This window comes from Melospiza georgiana, chromosome 5 (assembly GCF_028018845.1).
Source record: "Melospiza georgiana isolate bMelGeo1 chromosome 5, bMelGeo1.pri, whole genome shotgun sequence".
NCBI classification, from domain to species: Eukaryota; Metazoa; Chordata; class Aves; order Passeriformes; family Passerellidae; genus Melospiza; species Melospiza georgiana.
In genome coordinates this window covers 4507776-4527847 of record NC_080434.1, presented here as the reverse complement: position 1 = coordinate 4527847, position 20072 = coordinate 4507776, and the positions used below count along the sequence as shown (strand labels likewise).

General features: G+C 39.1%; 1 protein-coding gene across 20 annotated transcripts in view; it reads left to right on the top strand.

The window, feature by feature from the left end:
• The window catches only part of TENM3 (teneurin transmembrane protein 3), a 1287001-nt gene that overhangs the window by 1196647 nt on the left and 70282 nt on the right, over positions 1-20072 (top strand). For all 20 annotated transcript variants that reach the window (XM_058025024.1, XM_058025026.1, XM_058025021.1 and 17 more), the window contains 5 exons: positions 4297-4507; positions 5021-5122; positions 5267-5461; positions 6789-6989; positions 9865-10050. In XM_058025024.1, the coding sequence (XP_057881007.1) occupies positions 4297-4507; positions 5021-5122; positions 5267-5461; positions 6789-6989; positions 9865-10050 (895 nt within the window). The remainder of the gene's footprint in view (positions 1-4296; positions 4508-5020; positions 5123-5266; positions 5462-6788; positions 6990-9864; positions 10051-20072) is intronic.

Sequence of the window (20072 nt, the reverse complement as noted above, 5' to 3'; positions counted from 1 at the left end):
AAATACATCTTGACAGTTTAGGCCTTTCTCCAACCAAGTCCTAACACAGGGCTTTGATGAAGACACAACTCATCCTGGTAAAATACATGTTTAACTGGAGTAGCTTATGTAAACAAAATAAGGTATTTTGGAGAAAAGACATCTACTGAAATAGACCACTAAAGGGGAATACAAGGATAAGTCCATTTCTTGTTTTTGTATTTCCCCTAACTCTTATGGCTTGTACCAACAAAAGTTCCTAACTGCAAGCTAGGCATAGGTAACAGGGACAGACTAACAGCTCATGTTTGGCTTCACTGCATCCTTGCATTCCACTTCCATCCTTCACTTCCATCCTGCCCATTAGACAAGGCAGCTCACTCATGTGGCTCCAAGTGTCACAGGAACATGGCAGACAAACACATGAATATCCATGCTGAGTTTGGTCAAGGCCCATCTGGCCTTCTCTCTGTGATGGGGGCCGTGAGCAGACACAGAGATCAGTAAAGCAGCATGAGAGTATTGTAGTTATTCTTCCCACAATATCCTTTTGGCCTCCAGAGTTTTAGGGCTGAAGGACTTTGCTGAGTCAAAGATGCTGTCTTTGATTTGTCTACAAATCTTTGATAGATTCTTTTTTCCTGTGAATTTGCATAGTCACCTTTGAATCCATGGAAGGTTTTAGCATCTGTGACATTTGCAGCAGGGCTTAACTGTACTCCTCAGTGTGTTTTGAGACAGTAGCTTTTGTTTGACACACTGTTGAAAGTGTTTTGGAAGAGGCAGAGCAGAATTTCTCATTAATTTCTTCTTCATGCCACCCTTGATTAAGGGATCTCAAGTGTTATCATTGAGTTGTATTTGTTCCAGGCTGTTTTGGCATTCTTTTTATGAAAGCTTTTGCAGTCCTTTGTTTATCCTTTTCTGAAAGTTGTCCTGTTTTAATGCAGCTTTTTCAAGGTGTGGAGACCAGAACAGCCCAGAACATAAGAAGTGTTAAACTGTGATGGTTTCATTCAATGCCTTTATTATGTCTGCTTTTTTCTTTTTTTCTTTTTTAATTATTGAGCTCTTATTTCCATAATCTGTCTACCATAGCTCAAAGGGCACATCCTGTAATGACAAAAGTTGGCTCAGAGCCCATCTTAGGATGTGTAACGCTAGGGTTGTTTCATGAGGACTTTGAAAAGTAGGATCTCACTCACATATATCACTTCATGTCTGTGTCTCTTGAATGCTATCTGCCCTTATCTTCTAGTCACAGAATGACAAGTGCTAATAACAAACTTTTATGCAAATGAGCAACTGCTGCTTGTTTCTCAAACGTCAGTATTTGAATTTTCAGATCTTACGTTAAATAATAGAGAACTTATTACTTCCTGCACTCTGCCAGCATTTGTAAAGTTGCCTTGTCACCTGTCCTCCTCCAAAGTCTTTGCTGGTATGCCTGTGATACCCTACATGTATCTGCACAATTTTCTTTAGCTCTCTCCTTACAACTTTGGTGTTTCTACCAATGTCTGTCTTCTCTCTACTGTCACCTTTTACTGCAATGCAAAACTTGACTTTTACATTTGCCACTTGTTCTCCACTTCTCTCCTGTACCCCTTGCTGGTTTATCCACCTCTTTTTTGTACCTAGTTAAAACCTTACAGTGAGTAAGAGGACACTATAGTCAATATCTGTCCCTAACTGTACAACCTCTGGTGCCAATTATCCTTCTATTGCAGGGGACATAACAAAAGTATGATAGAAATAAGCTTGGAATAGATTTCAAGAAGTCTTTACGCCCTTGTCTTGTAATGGGATGAATTGTATATAAACTATTTCCATAACACTGAAAATTCTATTAATTAAACAGTAACAGAATGGAGAAAATTTAACTCTTGTGCTGTCCCATAAGTCAAAATAATAGAGATATATAGCATGTAGGAAATGGTTCGATGCATCGTATTCAGGACAGAATTTTTGGTTGTTTTGCTTTATTCTCTTTAGGTGTCAAAATTAGTCTCAAGCACAGCTACTATTTGTGTGTCACAGACTGATCTGAGATGCATAGCTCTCTTTCTGGGGAATCATAAATAAATCAACCAGAAATAATTGACGGTGGCTGTCCATTCAAAACTCAATCAATGCAAGCCTGAAAGTCTTTGTGACACTTTCTAAAAATGTCAGTTCCATTGCAGCCAGAGAATCAATATGTTTATTTAAAGAGACTTTTAGGAATAAAAAAGAGACTTTGGTTTAAAGCAAAACTGTATGGAGTGGTAAGGCAAATCATCACATTTAGACTCAATGTAAACGAAATAAATTTATCGTCATAGAAGGAAAATAAAATTGGTATGATTTTGCTTATGAAGATAATTGTTTTTCCGGTCTGTTTTTGTTGCCATGTCTCAAATATAAAAAAGCAGCCTTTAAAAGGGTTAGTTAAGATCATTTTTTTTTTTTTTTGCTGGGGGTCAAAATGAACAGTGATTTCCCTTCTGTATGGCTTTTTAAGTGTAGTCTAAAATGGTGTTCTGATAACAGCATATGTCCTTATTACATTACAAATACAAAATTGTGAATTGTACTGTGATTCTCTGCCATTAGTGGCCAATAAATTGGTGTAGCCACTTGTTCCTGTATCAAAAATACAGTTTTAATCTGAAATTGTCCTTCTACAAAAGTGGTCTCTTGCCATATACAAATTACAAAGTCACAACTAATGTCTATGAGTGACCTGTTAAAACTCAGAGCTCCCCGAGCCTTCCCTTTTTAAAAATACTAAAACCTCTGGAGAGGCAGGAGTGAAAAAAAGCCAAAACTGTTTCTCTCTCTCTCACAAAATAAGATGAATATTTAATACTCTGACAAATGAGAGTGTTGAGTGGTTTTGAATAATTGCTCTCCCAAAGTGATGGCGTTGGTTTCCGTGCGGTGCAGCGCATGCAGAGCTGCCGAGGCGCCGCTCCTGCGCATCCTCATCACGCTGCGTGCTGTGTGCTCCTCCAGACATCGCTGCAACAGCGGCTCAGGTGTTGATAGAGTCGTATCAACCATGCATTTCCTTCGTGTCCTGGCTGGTGGGACGATGATTCTGAACACTGGGGAGGAGCAATCTTACAATACCAGTGAATTTTGGCCTGCAATTTCAAAAAGAAAGCATAACTACTTAAACCTTTGTCCCAGGATAAAAGCTATCATATTCTCTTTTGTCTGAGGAGCAGTGTCTGAAGGTCACAAGTCAGGGTCGAAAATCACCGATCCTCTGGTCCTAGGAACTGATCCCAGCTCAGGTGAATCAGTGGCTCACATGCTGACCTTTACTCTAAAAGGCCCTGGATGTAATTTCATTTGAGAGAGATCTTCAACATGTGCAAAGATTGAAGGTTTATGTGCTGCAGTTCACTTCATACGATAAACGTGTGTCACAGTAGAACTGAAACTTTGAACAGTCTTAGCTGTAAAAGTAGAGACCCTCTGCCATAAGCAAGAATGCTCTTCAGTTTTCCTACCTGTTTTATTTTGCTCTATATGTATTGATCTTTACATGTTGAACATGCAGAAGACAACTTTCAAGCCCTGAGGACAGACTCCAGGTAGTGTAACACCAGTGTAGGGCCTGGAGCAGTTTTAGCCCTCCAGGTGCCTTAGACCTAATTAAGGTGCATAACATGCATAAAAACTTGTGTTGTGAGTTTACTTGTTTTATCAGCTCAGATGCTACTACATTTTTCCAAGCCCCATGTTAGCTGTTAAAATTCAGTATGTGCTGTCCATTGACCTGGGATACCATGGGGCTTGCTCAGTTTGTCATCTTTGGTAGTTGCAATGTTTTCTGCTTTCCTTCTCCTGTTTTGACCTTCTGTGATGAGAAGTAAAGCTCTTGCTCTCCTTCCTCAGAAATTCCAGACTATACAAAAGGGGGATTGAGCAGTTAATCCTTCATCTGGAATTAAATTAAGAAAAGTAGATTATAGGTATCAGATAGTATTATTATTATTAGCCCATTTGTATGTAATACAGTTTGAAAGTTAGCTCTCACCTGTAATTATGGTGCCAGTCATGACTGCAGACTCATTTCAACTGCTATTTTCTTCCCCCAGTGTATGAAATGGGTTCATTGGCCACTTTCTACTGAAAAAGTCTTCCTGATAAGCATGAGAACTAGTTGGTAATTTTATGTGAATGCTTACCAAGGAGCAAAGAAAGAAGAAAGGGTTGCTTTCAGCTCCTCCTTCCCTGCTCCAGAAGGAAACTTGGTCTAAATACAAGCGTGTTGTCAGGGTGGTGCCATGGCCCTGTCAAGCTCTGTGCTGTGCTTCGTTGCAGTATGACTTTGTGGAGCTCCTGGATGGCAGCCGGCTGATTGCGAGGGAGCAACGCAACCTGCTGGAGTCGGAGCGGGCAGGACGGCAGGCGAGGTCCGTCAGCCTCCACGAGGCAGGTTTTATCCAGTATTTGGATTCTGGCATCTGGCACCTGGCCTTTTATAATGATGGGAAAAATGCAGAGCAGGTGTCTTTTAATACCATAATTATAGGTAAGCATAATCTTTAAAGCTCTTACCAAACACTAGCTTGGGGTCAGGCTTTTAGGAATTCATAGAAAGGTTTTCATAGTTAAATGATCTATTTTTTTTGCAGGTTTTCCATTTATGTGTTTCTTTTGCTACTCAGAATAAAACACAAAGTCCATAGTTTAATTCCTTGATCTAAGGCATAAGGGTTTTAATTTCTTAGTCAAAGGTGTAAGTACTTCTAGTGAAACAGTGCTTGAAAGGAGGATGCTGTTTTGAAGTATTTATGAAATGGTACAGGACTAGATTTTAAGTATGGATCTCATGTAGTTTTACACTTATAATTTTAGCCTTTTTTTTGGAGTATAAGATAGTGGGGGCATCAGCAGTAGGCAATCACAGCTGTTTATGCTCTCCAAACAAAACAAATGTAAACACTTCTCAGAGTGAGAACAAACTGTCAGTTAGTAGTGGCTCAAATGATAGCTACTTCATGCAGTGGGTACCTGTGAATTATCCTTCTCTTTTTCCTTCCAGAGTCTGTGGTGGAATGCCCCCGAAATTGCCATGGTAACGGTGAATGCGTTTCTGGGTCCTGCCATTGTTTTCCCGGGTTTCTGGGCCCCGATTGTTCAAGAGGTAAATCAGCCCAATGCTTTTCTCAAGTCAGTTTAAGTGAGCGTGAAGAGAAATACATCAGAAAAGCAACATCTCAGATGTTGTTCTTTATAAAGCTTTGGTGAAATCTGTGTTCTGACAGCTGTGCTGTGTTGTGTCCCGCAGCAGCCTGCCCGGTGCTGTGCAGTGCCAATGGGCAGTACTCCAAGGGGCGCTGCCTGTGCTACAGCGGCTGGAAGGGCACCGAGTGCGACGTGCCTGCGAGTCAGTGCATCGATCCCCAGTGTGGGGGACGGGGCATTTGCATCATGGGCTCCTGTGCCTGCAACTCTGGGTACAAAGGAGAGAACTGCGAAGAAGGTAAATGAGTAAATATTTTTGCTAGCACCAGCTGGTTTTGGTCAGGTTAACAGCTGGCGCATCTGGCTCTATAAATTTTGCTCTGGATGTAGGTCTCATGCACTAACTCTGTTTCTTCAAAAATCATTTTACAATACTACAAATCAAGTTTGGAATCACTAGTATCGCTGAATTCTACAGAGTTATTGTACTTTATTCTCAAGTAAGCAGTGGGAAAATTCAAAGTAACATGCATATAATATTTTTACTTGCCAGTATATTTGGGTTTCATCTGGTTGAAATCAGCTAAGAAGAAAGCACATGAAACACATATGTAGGAGTTCTTATTGAATTTTTCAAGTATAGAGTAGTCACTAATTTATTGCATTTGTTAGTAGTCTTTTCCACTGACCATATTGTGGAAAGTGCTGATTCAAATGCATCAAGGGGGAAAATGATGCATTATTCTTGTATTACAGAGATATGCATAATAATATTCGTTCTGGTGTGCTGCAAAATGTAGTTCATTTTCCATTCTATTTTTTTAGGGACTAAAAACTCCTATTTTCTTCCCCAATCAAATTGATTTTATTGATTGCCACATACAAAGTAATGCAATTAAGTCTCTGGAATTAAATTTTCAGGCCATTGACCCTACAAGTGTAACATTTTATTGAGTCAAATTGCTGAATTAAATCTCATCATCTAAAGCACAAGTGAATTAAGACAGATAGACAGTATGCAACTCATTCATTTCTGAAACAATCTGGGGGTCCTGTATAGCTGTCACAACTATGTGGTAGTGGATTGGGTCAGTAGTATCAGGGAATACTGCTGCAGAGAATCCAACACTTACTCCATTATGATTAGGCAGAATCAAGATCACTTACCCAAGTCCCAAAGCCAGTCTTGCTGTAAGTCAGAAAAATTATCAAACCTTGAAAGATTCTCCATTGATTCAGTGGTAACCTGTAATTGTCTTGATGTCATTTATGTGCATGCACAAAATTTACGGGATCAGAAAGTGGTGTGAAAGGGAAGTGTTCTTGCAAGGAAAATTGCAGCTATGTAAGAAGTGAGGACAAAGTGTGATTTACCTTGTAGCCAGAGAAGGGAGTCTGGCTCAAAGAGATCATAGTCCGCTCTGTCTTTTCTTCATTCATTGCCATGAAAGAAAGGTGAACTTCTCAGCCTCAGCATACTGTTTACTTTCCAGATGGGCGCAATGCTGCCTATTTCCTAAGGTCTTGAAATGTGAATGAAGCCCAGAAGTGCCCTTAGCACCTCTGGGATAATTGCTGTTGTTAGGACTGACAGGTTTAAGCTGCTCTCTGTCCTCTCCGTGCAGCGGATTGCTTGGACCCAGGCTGCTCCAGCCACGGCGTGTGCATCCACGGTGAGTGCCACTGCAACCCGGGCTGGGGCGGCAGCAGCTGCGAGGTCCTGAAGACAATGTGCTCTGACCAGTGCTCTGGGCATGGCACCTTCCTGCAGGAGAGCGGGAGCTGCACCTGCGACCCCAACTGGACAGGTCCAGATTGCTCCAATGGTAAGAGTTAAAAGCAATGGCATTTTTATAAAATGTTGGTGTCTTGAATAGCAGCATTTTAATGACATTACTGGGTTAGGACCTGACCTGAGCTGATTGATCTCTTGGAGTTGACTTCAGCATGAACTGTAAATTGATTCAAAGGTTCAAAATAATTGGTGTGTTTGAAAGATTTGAAAATCAATGTATTTGTTTGTATCTTTTAACTGCCTTCGTCTTCAGATATTTCTTCAGGCAACTTCAGATATTTCACAAGCAAGCTCAGAATGTTCTTTGCATGATATGGATATTTCCTAACAGATCTACTTAGAAACTTAAAACTACGCTAGTGAAACCAGGGGCATTCGCATTTTAAGAATCTCTCCAGCTAATTTGAGGTAATTTTCCTGAAAAACAGAGAGCATTCAAGTTTGAAGGCAAAAGGAATGCAAGAATGAGTCTTAAACAGCTTTCAAGGTAGAATGCAGGCTGCCAGGGTGGAAGGAATTGGTACGAGTGAAGAAGCAGAGGAATTTCTTGAAATATGGAACTGAGCTTATTAAAACCATAGTCTGAGCTTAGATACAAAAGGAGAAAACTAGAGGTACCAGCACAGAGAGCAAAATCTAAATATTTATAAAGTATGACAGCAGCTTTTTGACAAAGACAAGTTTTTAGAATCTTGTTTGGTAGCCACATATCAAAAAAGAAATCATGTCTAACTGTGAGACATGTATTTGTCTAAACCAGTTCATCTAAGAACTCAGACGTTTTGTTAATGAAAACTGAACACATGGGCTAGCTGAGTTTATGCCAGCTTATGAATAAATATAACTTTTTCAAGAGGAACCATCTTTTTGAAACAAATGTACTTCCTGACCAGGATCTGTGGTACTTCATAATGGTTTATGCATACGGGAGTGATTGAGTTCCAAACATGCAAGAAAAAAGTGACAAAGAGAAGAAAATGTTGTCTTCTGTGAATTTTGTTCAGAAGAAAAAATCCCTTTCTGTTTCTAGCACTAAAAATGGCAATTTGTGTTAGACCCTGTCTGGTTCTCAGGCAAAACATGGATGCCCTATTTACTGACACGTCCTCTGTGCTTTTTTTGATGGCCAGTTACGCTTCATCTTTGACTTATGTTTCATGGAATGATTTGTTTTTAAAATAACATAAAATGTTTCTGATCTCAAATATCTCAAGTGTGTCAGACTCAAAAAAGAATGTTTGTAAGAACATGCAGAGATTATTTGCTGAAGCAGTGCAAAATGACCTTCAAAGTAGTACACTAAAAAAAAGTAAATCTTACCCATAAACATGTTGTTAAGCTGTTAGATGAAGAAAAGAATGAGTTACTTCCATCAGAGGGTTTTATAGGTTTGAAATCAGCAGAGCTTTCCTCTATCTTCATCAGCAGTTTGTCCGTTAATTAGCCCTTCAATTCCACTTCAATTAAATTAACTCTAATTAATAAATTCATTACAAAGATTGACGCACCTTGCTCAAAGCTGGTGTGCTAAAAGCTGATAAACACCTTCACCCTAATGAAAAATTGATTAGATTGAAGAGAAATAAACCTTTTCTTTCTTGGAGCTGCAGTGACGTTTTGTGACTCAAGTTAATCAAACCATCTTGCATCTTTTAATCAAAAATTTAATTCAAAGTAGATATAAAATGCTATATAGTTGGTGGGAGGGAAAGGAGGGGGAAATTACAGCTGTCTTTCTCCAGAAAGGTTTTGGGCTGTTTGTTACAGGAAATGTCACAGCTCCTTGATACTGTGTTTTATGTTCTACAGCACTTTGAGACAGCAGAGAGAAAAACACTGTTGATGAGGAAACTGGAAACCTTTCTTGCACTGAATGCAAGTTTCTTTTGCTATTAAAAATGATTTGATCTTTTATTGTTGAACTACTTGCTGTCTTTTGCAAGAAAAAAAAACTTAAATATAGTATTTCTGTGAACCATACATGGCTACAGCCAGCTGCATGCCAAGGAACTAAAAGGTCCCTCAGGCTGTATTGTATCTCTTTGTTTTTCTGTTTTCTGCTAAGCAGAAGTAAAGTTTGCTGGAGTCTGACTAAATGAACCAAAATGGTAAATACAAAATCTGGCAGTGTAAATTATCATCTTATGTTAGCTGAGGCTTAATATGTGTTGTTTGGCCTCTGACTACCTTTGGCTGTTAACATATTTTTCAATTATTCTATCAGATACAAGATCCTGTTACTATATGTAAATGACAAGTTAAATTGCTGTATGTTGATTTATTTTTTTAACAAATTATTATTGAAACCAGACTGTTCATAGCTGTCACTGATACAAATTTACTGAAAGTAAAAGAGTAAAATGATCTTTTATACTTTACAGATGTGTCAGTGCGTCAGCATAGTGCTAATTTGTTTCACTAAGGCTGATTCTTTATAATGAAAAATGTGTCAGTAATGGCACATTTCAACTTTGAAAGAAAGCAGGGAGAAGAGTATGGAGGGGAAACCTTGCTAATTTGAACTTCGTCATAGTAGATTCACCACAGACAATGATCAAGGTATACCTTACATTTTGTCATTTTGTCACTGTGAGTACAGTGTAACATCTGGTAGGTATGAGTGCCATATAATCTAAGATACAAAAGGTTACTCTTAAGACAAAGGTGACCACAAAGAAACACGCTTCAAAATTACCACAAGCTAGCAAAAGATCTGTGAACATTTAAATATCACTTAAGTCTGCCAGCTAACCAAAAGAGCCTTAGCAAAGAGATAAAACTGTGCTCTCTATTCTGTTGAACCGCAAGTGAAAATGTCTTTCGCAGTAAATTCCTTTGATTTAGCTTTCGAAGGTTTTGCCTTTCTTACTCTTGCCATGCCTTTCTTGTTCTCCGTGTCCCCGCAGAGCTGTGTTCGGCGGACTGCGGCGCGCACGGCGTGTGCGTGGGCGCCGCGTGTCGCTGCGAGGAGGGCTGGACGGGCGCGGCCTGCAGCCAGCGCGCCTGCCACCCGCGCTGCGCCGAGCACGGCACCTGCAAGGACGGCAAGTGCGAGTGCAGCCAGGGATGGAACGGAGAGCACTGCACCATTGGTAGGCTGCCTGCGCTTTACCCTGCCCGCGCTGCAGAGCGCAACCGGCCGCCGCTGCCGGCCGCCTCTCCATCACGAGCGTATCGCTTTGAAAGTGTTTCTTCAAAGAGAGCGTTTGCATGTGTCAGTCTGTGAAAATGAATTGATGTTTTAAGAAAGGAAATGGTTATATAATGGCTGGTCAAGTTCTTCATAGCTAGCTTGCCATGAAGAGAAGGTGGAAGAATTTCCTCTTCAGTCTTTTCCCTTTAACTGCCTTTCACTGAGGGGGAGGTTACTTTTATTTTGAATGGTAAATATGCTACTTGATTTGTGCTTTTCTATTTATATGTGATAGCTTTACGTCTTTTGAAAATGAAGTTCCCTATTGTTTTTCTTTCTTTTTTTCTCTTTTAAGGAGAAGAAGCACTAAAAAGTGACTTGCCTACATAAAAATGTCTCTTCCGCCATGTAAAAAATACCTAACTGCCCAAAATTATCTTCTTGTCAACATAATGTTCTATTTTAGAATACTGTCAAATTTCTTACGTGTCAATAACGTAACAGCAGTTTAATACAGCTGATGGGGAAGAAGCCACCCTTATTACAGTTTCTGTAACCAAGTTAGTTCTAGTGCCTGAAAACCTTTGGAAGTTACTATACCATTCTCAATGGAGCTTTTTGTACCCAGTCATTTAGAGTCTGTATGTCCTGTATAGAGCAGGATATCCTTCTCCACTACACAGGCTTTGACAGTGAGCTAGCATGAGAAATCATGCATATAAATAGGAGCACTAAGAAAACATGGAGCTGTAGTGCTAAGAAATTCCCTTCTGCACTAATGCCCCTTTGTGTAAGATGCTGCAGGTCTGTGACAGTGGAGTGGGGTCCTATCCAAACAATTTTTTATCTTGGCAGAGCCACATAGAAAAACTTCTGCATGGCAACAGGTAGGAAGCCCAGGCAGAGGAACTGGCAATGCTCTGCATATAAGAGATGACTAATTTGCACTTTGGTGAGTGGAGAGCATTGCGTGAAGCTCATTAGAGGCCATGCCAGGACTAACCCTGTGACTGCAGTATTCATGGGGCACATCACCCAAGTATGAGAAGCATCATGGCTAAACCACTTTGAGGTGGATTGAATTGGCAACAAAAGAAGTAGCCACAGGTCAGACAAAGGCAAGCATAACTGAGTGATGAGGAAATCATGGATAATCTGAATAATCAAAAAAAGTCCAATAAGTAAAAAATCTCACATGGTCCTGTGTTTGGATAGATGGAGAAGAGATGGTTAAAAGAGGTGATGTAGCTGAAGCAACAGGATAGGACATAAGTCTAACTGCAGTGGATGTGAATGTAGCATGATTTGCTTTTGCCACAAGCGAAAAAGAGCCTGGAGAATTTTAACTTCCATGGAACTTTTGGAAGGGCTCTAACTCTGAATGTGTTAGCACAGCTAAGCCATAACAGGGACGTGAGTATCTAGAAAATACTATAATGAGTATCTAGAAAATAGCAAAACACAAGCTGTGCTCCCAGGTATTTTACAGCCCTGGCAGAGGGGCAGGTGGTGGTGCTGCAAAGGAGAAGCAGTGGTAAATAAGAGCTCTGAGGGCAGGGAAAATGAGGGCCTATTACAGCTGTGTTAATTAATACCCACGTCACTGTGCCCAGAACATGAGGCAAGGTTTTCTTTTTTAGAAGGGAGTCAGGTGTGAAAGTAATAAGATTGACTTCAGAATTATTTTTTACAGCAATCACAATTGATTTGTAAAGGTTGGTTGGTTGGGTTGGAGTTTTTGTTATTTACTAATGAAATTGCTCGAACATATGAGGGGGAGGTAATCAAGATGCATCTGCAGAAGCAGAGGGAGAATCAATAGGGTTAATGTTTTTGAGGAGCTTCCAGAAAACATGCTGACAAAGAGAGTGGAGAGGTGGGGAGAGAACTGCTTTCTGAACAATAAAAAAAGTAAATATTTAGAAGTCGGATAAAGCCTTTCCCCTGACTGCCTTAACTTGCCAACGAGCAATTACTCAGCAGATCACTCTGCTGTTGGTCTCACTGACCTTGGCAGCATTTCAAGGGTTGCAGTTATACACGGATGAACTGCTCTTGAACAATTTTTCCAACATATTAAGCACAAGCAAGTTTTTCCTCAGCACTGGGCAAGCAGGTTTGTCTTTCCACCTGTTTATTCTTTAAATGGGTGTTTACTTTCTGGCTGCTGCTGTAAAGATAGTTTCATTTGTTTATATTGCCCTTACAGCCTCCAAGGCAAGTAACAAGGTACAGGCTTTAGCCTGCTGTTAGATTTATTTTTTTAGACCTGTTTCTTTCCATGTTACAGAGAATCCAGGTCATTTTATTGCTCATTTCCAACAGTATTTCAGCTTCATGGGGAAAAATTGCTGCCTCCTTAGCTTGGCAGATGAAGAGTCAATTTGCTTTTCTCTCATCTACCCTACAGTAGGTAGTAGCTCTTTCTGAGCAATGAATTTCAAAGCACTAGGGACTATGCAAACCTATTTTTTATTGTCACCCTCCATATGTAATCCAGGCATTTTATGCTACCTACAACTCTCTACTTAGTAGCAGAATATTTGCATAATTTGTGTTATGTGTATGAAAGAAGCCTACTCACTCCCCCTTTATATGTCTAAAAATAAGCAATTGCACCCTTCTTATTTCTAAAAGTCATTAACGGTTTAGCTGAGGTACTGTGAAGTATTTTAGAAATGCAAATGTGTTTCTTTGTTGCAGCTATTAGCTGGAAGCCCTATGAAGTGCAGCAGCCAAAATTAACAGCTTCTTTGAGAAAGGAATATTGCAAAGAAACTGTAAATCTTAAGGGCAATTCACTTTATTCACTTTTTATGAAAGGAGTAGCCCTCCAGACCTCTGGCTGGATGTTCAAAATGGGGCAGATGTGTATGCATTACTCACAGAGGCACAAACTGAAATATATACTGAATCATCTCAATCCATAACTCATTTGATGAAAGAATTTATGGTATTTTTGTAAAGCATGAATGCCATTCAAAATGGTAAAAAAATGTTTTGTACCTCAGCTGACGATTTTTATGTATTCTTAAATGATAACTGTCTGTCCAGTCTCATTTTCAGTTAGCCCACTGTTTGCATTGTAAGTTGATATGTGTTGAAACATAGCATGAAGGAAAAAACCTGTCTCCTTATAAAAGCAACTAAGGACAACTAAGTTAGTCCTTAGTTGTATTTCTCTCTAATATCATTTAAATCTTAGATTGCTTCTTGAGTTATGCTGATTTTTACATATACCTCAAAATATTTAAATGGAATTAGGAAATGCTAATTACTTTAAACTGCCAGATACCTATTTCATTGATTTTTTTTTTAATTTATTTCAATACTTCGGGATGTTGGGAAGAAAAATTGTAGGTGATTGCAAAGGTATGCTTTTTTTTGTTCAGAAAAAAAATTTAGACATCTGCCTATCTGGATTGAACCTCAAGGTTTCCCTAAGGCTGAAGATGACAGGACTGGATTGGAGAAATAATATACATATGTATTTTATATACTTTCATTTGTGATAGAGAACAGAGTAGACTAAATAAAGCAGGGAGGAGGGCAGGTCTATTTGTTTGAAGCAATGAGTATAGTGAGGTGGACAAGATTGTTTGGACTGATGCAGTAAACCTGCTGTCTGTTGCTGATACCCACTGTTCCATTATGGGCCTTTGGCACAGGCTGGTGCAACTTCCACACCTCACCTGCTGTCAGCCACGCTTGTGAGCCACTGCCTTTGCTCTGAATGCATCCTTCCACATATTTATATCAAAGGTGTTCAGAGATAAGTACTTGCTCAGCATTTTCATGAATGAATCTAATAGGAATTAGCAAAACTCAAACCCTGGTGCTATTGTTTATCATCTTAGAGGTTTGAACTAAATATAGGCAGTGTATGTTTCAAGCACTAAACAGTTTAAGGCACCTAAGTTGCTTATAATCTCTTCCCTCTGGAGAACTGTAGTCATAAACTCATAGGATCATGGAATAATTTGGATTGAAAGGGACCCTTAGAGGTCAGCTCCCCTGCAGTAAGCAGCATCATCTTCAAATAGATTTGCTCAGAGCCTCATGTGCTGAGGGCCTCATGCAGCATGGCCTTGAATGTTTCTAGGGCATTCTCCATCTCTCTGGGCAACTTGGTCCAGTGTTCCACCATCCAACTGAATAAAACTTTAAGTCTAGTTTGAATCTGCCCTCTTTTACTTTAAAACCATTACACCTTGTCCTGTCACAACAGGCACTGCTGAAATGTTTCATGTAATTTTCACCATTTCCTGTATCCCCTGTATGAGAACAGGTTAAATCAACAGTTCACTGCAGAGCTACTGAAACTCACATGTCAATTGTTTATTTGGGTTTATTTGGTCTGCAAGTGACATTCATGGGTCTGAGGTTAACATCCATGTATTATATTTTGAAGCTCAACCTGCATCTCAATGGGATACAAGACAGCAGATGCACAGCTGGTGCCTAGGTGATAGCCTGGATGAAAATCTGCCCTGTAATTAAGTTTTCATAACTGAGTTGTGCTAAAGTATGTTTTTGTTTCCTTTCTGTCCTGGCTTGCAATGAGTTCAGTGACCCTCTCCTGTCTGAGTAGTTGTTTCGTGAGATTGGAACAGATATTATTTCAGAAAGTCTATTATTTTTTGTGATATACTGTCATGTACCATAAGTATATAAGGTAACTTTCATAGGAAGCCCATACATATGAATACTTTTCCAGCTGCTTTTCCATTAAACTCACTTAGCTGAATGAAATTAGTAAATAATTATGTTGGTGGGGAACCTGTTATATTGATGTGCTGTGAAACAACTCACTTTTACAATGCAGCCTGATTTTTTCTATAGACTAAATTAGCTTTATCATAATCTAAATTGCAAATTTGCCAATTTGCATTAAAACTATGCCTTCTTGTTCAGAATTGTCAACACCTCTTTTTTAAGTCTTTAACATTAAGCATGGGTGGGTAAGACCATCTGTTTTTAGCTTGCCTGCAGCTCCATTACTTAACACAAGACAGGTTACAGCTGTTTAATTGTTATCACGTTGAACGATTATCTTTCAATCCAAAATTAATATTTGTATATGTATGCATGGAAAGCATATCGCTAAACATAAATGAGCAAATGTGGATTAATGGCATTAAGCATTCATATTAATCCCTCAGGAGGGCTAAAGTTAGCATCATGGTACTTCCATGCTACTTTTGAGTGCCACATGAGACTGCTTTACCTGGTGTGCAGAACTGAAAATCAAAGCCAGTGGTGGTTCACTGAGAAGAGTACAGCTTATGTTTATATTCCAGTGAGAACTGGGATCTGATTGGTTTATTTTCTAAGAATTTCCCCTAAAATTTAGTTGAGGAAAAAAAAAAAAGGCAAATTATTTATTTTAACCTTTTTCTTTGCAAGAAAAACAGTAGCATGACATCCAAATCAGTCAAACACAAAAAAATTTCCTCAGCAAGGAATTTCTAGTTTCATTTATTTTAGCCAGAAAATTTGGAATATCATCTGGGTTCGATATTCAGAATTAAGAAAAAAAGAAGTCTAGAGCGCCTCCCTTTAAGTGTGTTTCCATTAGCACAGACTGTACTGGTGACTGATGAAAATGGTTTTCTGTCTGGGGACGAGCATGAAAGCATCAGTGTGCTGGTTTTCCATGTGGCCACAATCAGATGAGCATAAGCACCAAAGTACAGCAAGTGTTGAGGAATGCTGAGACAGAATCTCCTCCAGTAAGTTAGATGGCCTGCACCTGTTCCCTTCAGCACGTGTTTAGCTTGGGGCTCCTTATACTACAGATTTCAAATATGACTGCAGGGAAATGGCACTTTATCTCTGTATAAAGATCAGAGAGCAAGATAAATGTGTTCCTTCAGTTAATTAAACGAGATGCTTATAGAAAACTTGATATGGCTGTATATCATTACACTATACATTTCTGACATGTGTGCTCGACAGAGTAAGTTACGAACCAGTTTGAGGGCTTGGTCTATCTTCTCTACATTTGCACATTAGCAGCACAGAAAACCAGTACTGTGATGGCCACTGTCATTTCAGTGCTGATGCTAATTGCCAAGCGTGGCTCACTTTTCTTGAAGTTTAATTCCTGATGATATTCACATTGCAGAGCTGCTTAATGCTTCCCATATTTATTGTACCTTATTGCATGCGCAGGAATTTTTCATAAATTTTATGATTCTTTTAAAATTTTTTGTCCCTCAAATTGTAGTAATTACTTCTGTATGGATATATTCCGTAATTATCAAAATTCCGAAATTTGTGGTTTTTTTCAGTTATGGGTTCATGGAATCATGCCTGAATACAAGTTTCATCTTAAAAATAAGATTGTGTCTGAATGTAGGCATGACCTTTGACAAACAGTTTTTATCAGATAAAATCAATCAAGTATATAAAACTAATTATATCCAGTCTCAATTAGTTCACCATAGTATTGTGAGTGACACCCTACTTTCAAAACACCTGACTGCTTTGCAGCTGGGATTTTACAGCAATATTTATACCTAGCCCCTCAATGCATAAAGCCTGCAAGAAGACATGATTACTTTCTTGGCATCCAGAGGACTGATAATCACAGTTTAACAAGATTTCATGAAATTCAGAAAAAAATTGGGGTTTGTGTTTTGTGCGCCTAAAGGACATGTTATTAAATTGCCAGACCAAGCTTTGAATATTCCAAATATCTGTTCATGTGGTAACCATAAAAATACTCAATTACCAGGTGAATTTAAGATGGAGCATGCATTTTTGGAGCTATGAAGAAAGTGAGTTATTGGTCAGGCCTTAACACATTTCAAGACCAAGTATCTCAAATACAAATTAACTGTTAGCATACTTTAAATTGCTAATTGGTTAATTTGCATTTAAATGAGGACCACATGTGAAGTTCAAGTTAGGCACATTTTCAGAAAGCAGCAGAATCCTCTGAGATGTGAAGAATTTTAAAGCCTGTTGTGAAGCTTATTTGAGCTGAAGTGGCCAGAGTGTAAGTGCTTTTGTACATTCTGTTGTTGCATGCTGGTCAGACCACATTCTCTAAATACTTTCAGTCAGGGAGAAAGATGGAAACTGTAATGCTTTCCATCCTGATCCATGCCGTAATGTGGTTTCAAACTAAATTTGTCTTTTATGCAGTTCTTAATGTGAGTGTTAGGTTTTTACCTGTATCTGAGGCAGGTCTTCACAAGTTTGTTGATTCAAATTAACTTTTCCAGCCTGTACGTGTGGGATAGTTTTAACCCCTTAATGGTATATAATCTTTCTTCTAAATCCTCTTCCACCTAAATATTAAGTAGGAAACAGCACTGCTCATGATCTTACCAATAGTCCCAAATTTCCTATGTCTACTACATCCTAAAAATAACTGAACCTTTTATTCTAATACATATGTAGCTTTCCAGTAATAATGGTTAGAAATCTTACTTTAGAGTAAAATTGAGATGATATCCAGAACAAAAAATGTGAAGGATAAGGGGCTTATGTGCCTTTGTATACAAGTCTCATAAATGATTGCTGCAAAGAACAGTTGCAATTTTGGCAAGGAATAAATTGCAGTGATGTCAGGCCTCTCTGCAAATGTTTAAAATGCATAAATGATTAAAAAGATAGGAGTTTGGGTGACAACAGTGTTTTGGCCGTTGTAAGGAGGAAAAAAGTGAAATTGTGTGAAACTGTAATTCCATCCATGTGGTCTCCTTTACAAGAAGGGCAAAGGGAAATTTAGGAGCAAAAAAGTATCAAAAGGAGAGAGTGTTTGTAATCCTCCTCTATTGGCAGCAATGCTCTGAACATATGGTCTGTCTAAGACAAGGTTCTTACAAACTCAGAGAATGGATGATGACTATGAGCTGCTTACAGTGGAAGAACATGTGCTTTCAGTACTGTTCAGTGATGAATAGGAGGAATTGCATTTGCAAATGATACCAAAGCCTGCTGCCCCCAAGCACTTTGGAAGACAGGACAAGAATTTTAAATTACTTTAACAAATAGCACAGACTATGCAGAAAAATGAGGTGCAATTCAACAAATGCTGGCTTCTATCCTTAAGAATAATCAGCTGCACAAATCCAAGTTAGGAAGCAGTTTGCCAGGCAGAAAGCACAGTAGAAGATGCCGAATTTGACATGAGTAAACCTTTCTAAAGACAGGCTACAAGAGTGGCTTTAAAATTTTGTGAATTCTGGACTTCTGTAAGTTTTTGGTAGAGGCATGGAGCGGCTCTGAATTTGCATATGGATGCATGCTTTGTTTAGTTGTTCTTTGGGAGGGAAAGCAGTTGCCTAAATGAATCAGTATGGTATTCCCTAGGATAAGAAATGCTGGGTTTAAATAATACAAGGCTGTTTTGGGGTTTTATTTTTATTTATTTTATTTATTTATTTTTGTTCAAAATGTTGGTTTAAATGTCAAAATAGTTTAACTGTGGCTGGGTGGAAATGCGAGGAAATGAGGGTGATCTGGTAGCCATGTCAGGAGAAGCAAACCACCGTGGACTGAGTATTGAGTAAATTACAAAAGCCAGACAGAGCTGTCAGCCCTGAGTTTTGTACCAATTCCCCAAAACAAGCACCAAAACTTGTTTAAAACTACATTTTCTCTAAAGCTTTCAGTAAGTTTTTTCTTCTGCTGGCAAGTACCTGTGAAACCCCTGATAAACTGTGTGCCTCATCCCCTGCCACTACTTGGCTGCACAGGGTGTAATGTTCATAAGAGACTGATGCACAGGATGAACTGGTTAAGGATGATTTTGAAGGCTTGGATTCCACTCTTGATTCTAACATGTATTTACTGTTAGTTGCTCACAAGTATAGACTGTAAAGAAGTTCTCTCTGACTGTTCTTCACTTTCTGGGAGCAAGATTTGCACATGTGTGATTTGCTTAAAATGTTGGTTCCTGTATGAAATACTATATAAGTATTGCAGAAAATCACATCAGACGTGCTTGTAGTGAAGTGAATGGAGATTTCTCACTCTGATGTTTCTATGCTTTAGTTACTGGTAAAATGAGGTAAGAACACCAGTTCTCTTCACAACAGTAGTATGAAGATAGTGTGCTAAATAATTGTGACTTAAGGAGGAAGGTAATAGGAAACTCTGAAGAGAACTGTTGCTTCTTTGTTTAGGTCAGCCTAGTGTGCCTGTTAGGGCATCAGCTGTTTGTTGTTTGTGAGAGAATGAGTGCTGAATGAGGACTGTGAGCTCTGCACATTCACAAGGTAAAAAATGTATAAAACTTGCACAGGTAGCCATAAATCCATCACTGCCTAAATTTTTGATGCTCGGCATGGCTACTATCATAATATTCTTCTGATGTGTTCAGGAGTTTTTGGCATATGGATTGTAAACAAAGCTTATACAAATACAAAAGATTAATAAAAATAAGTGAAGATATTAAAACTTTCTACCTCTAAACAGATAAATGTGTGGAAAGCTTAAGGGAAACAGTATGGTAACAACATAGCGTAGCTTGCTTACAGTCAGTTTTCATTCCTGCTGTCTCACTGTGTGACACTTGGTGCGAGGTTATGTAGGAATGTAAACATGACTGATGCCAGGAATGTCCTTCACATATTCCTGTAGAGAGCATGGAGTTTGTGTGAGCAGCAGTAGAGATCCTTCTGCAGTCATTCCCCAGGGAATGGGAAGTGCAGTAAGGAGTTGTGGGGGATGAGGAGAGGAAGCGAAGCAGAGCAGAACAGCGTTCTTCGTTGTTGCCAATACTGAAATGATTTCTGCGTCATCTCTCTTTTCTTCCCTACTTTGGTTCTGTTCTTCCCCCCCTCTTTGGTTCTCTTTTCTCTTTCTATCTTCTCCTTCTGTTTCCTTTTACAGGAAGAGGTGGTAATGCAGTAAGGAAGGGAGAGAGGTGATTGTATTAGTGGAAATGAGGCAAGGGCAAAGTAATTCATGACTCTCAAGCTATTGAATTGACACTGTAACAGGCCTCTATATACATTACAAAAA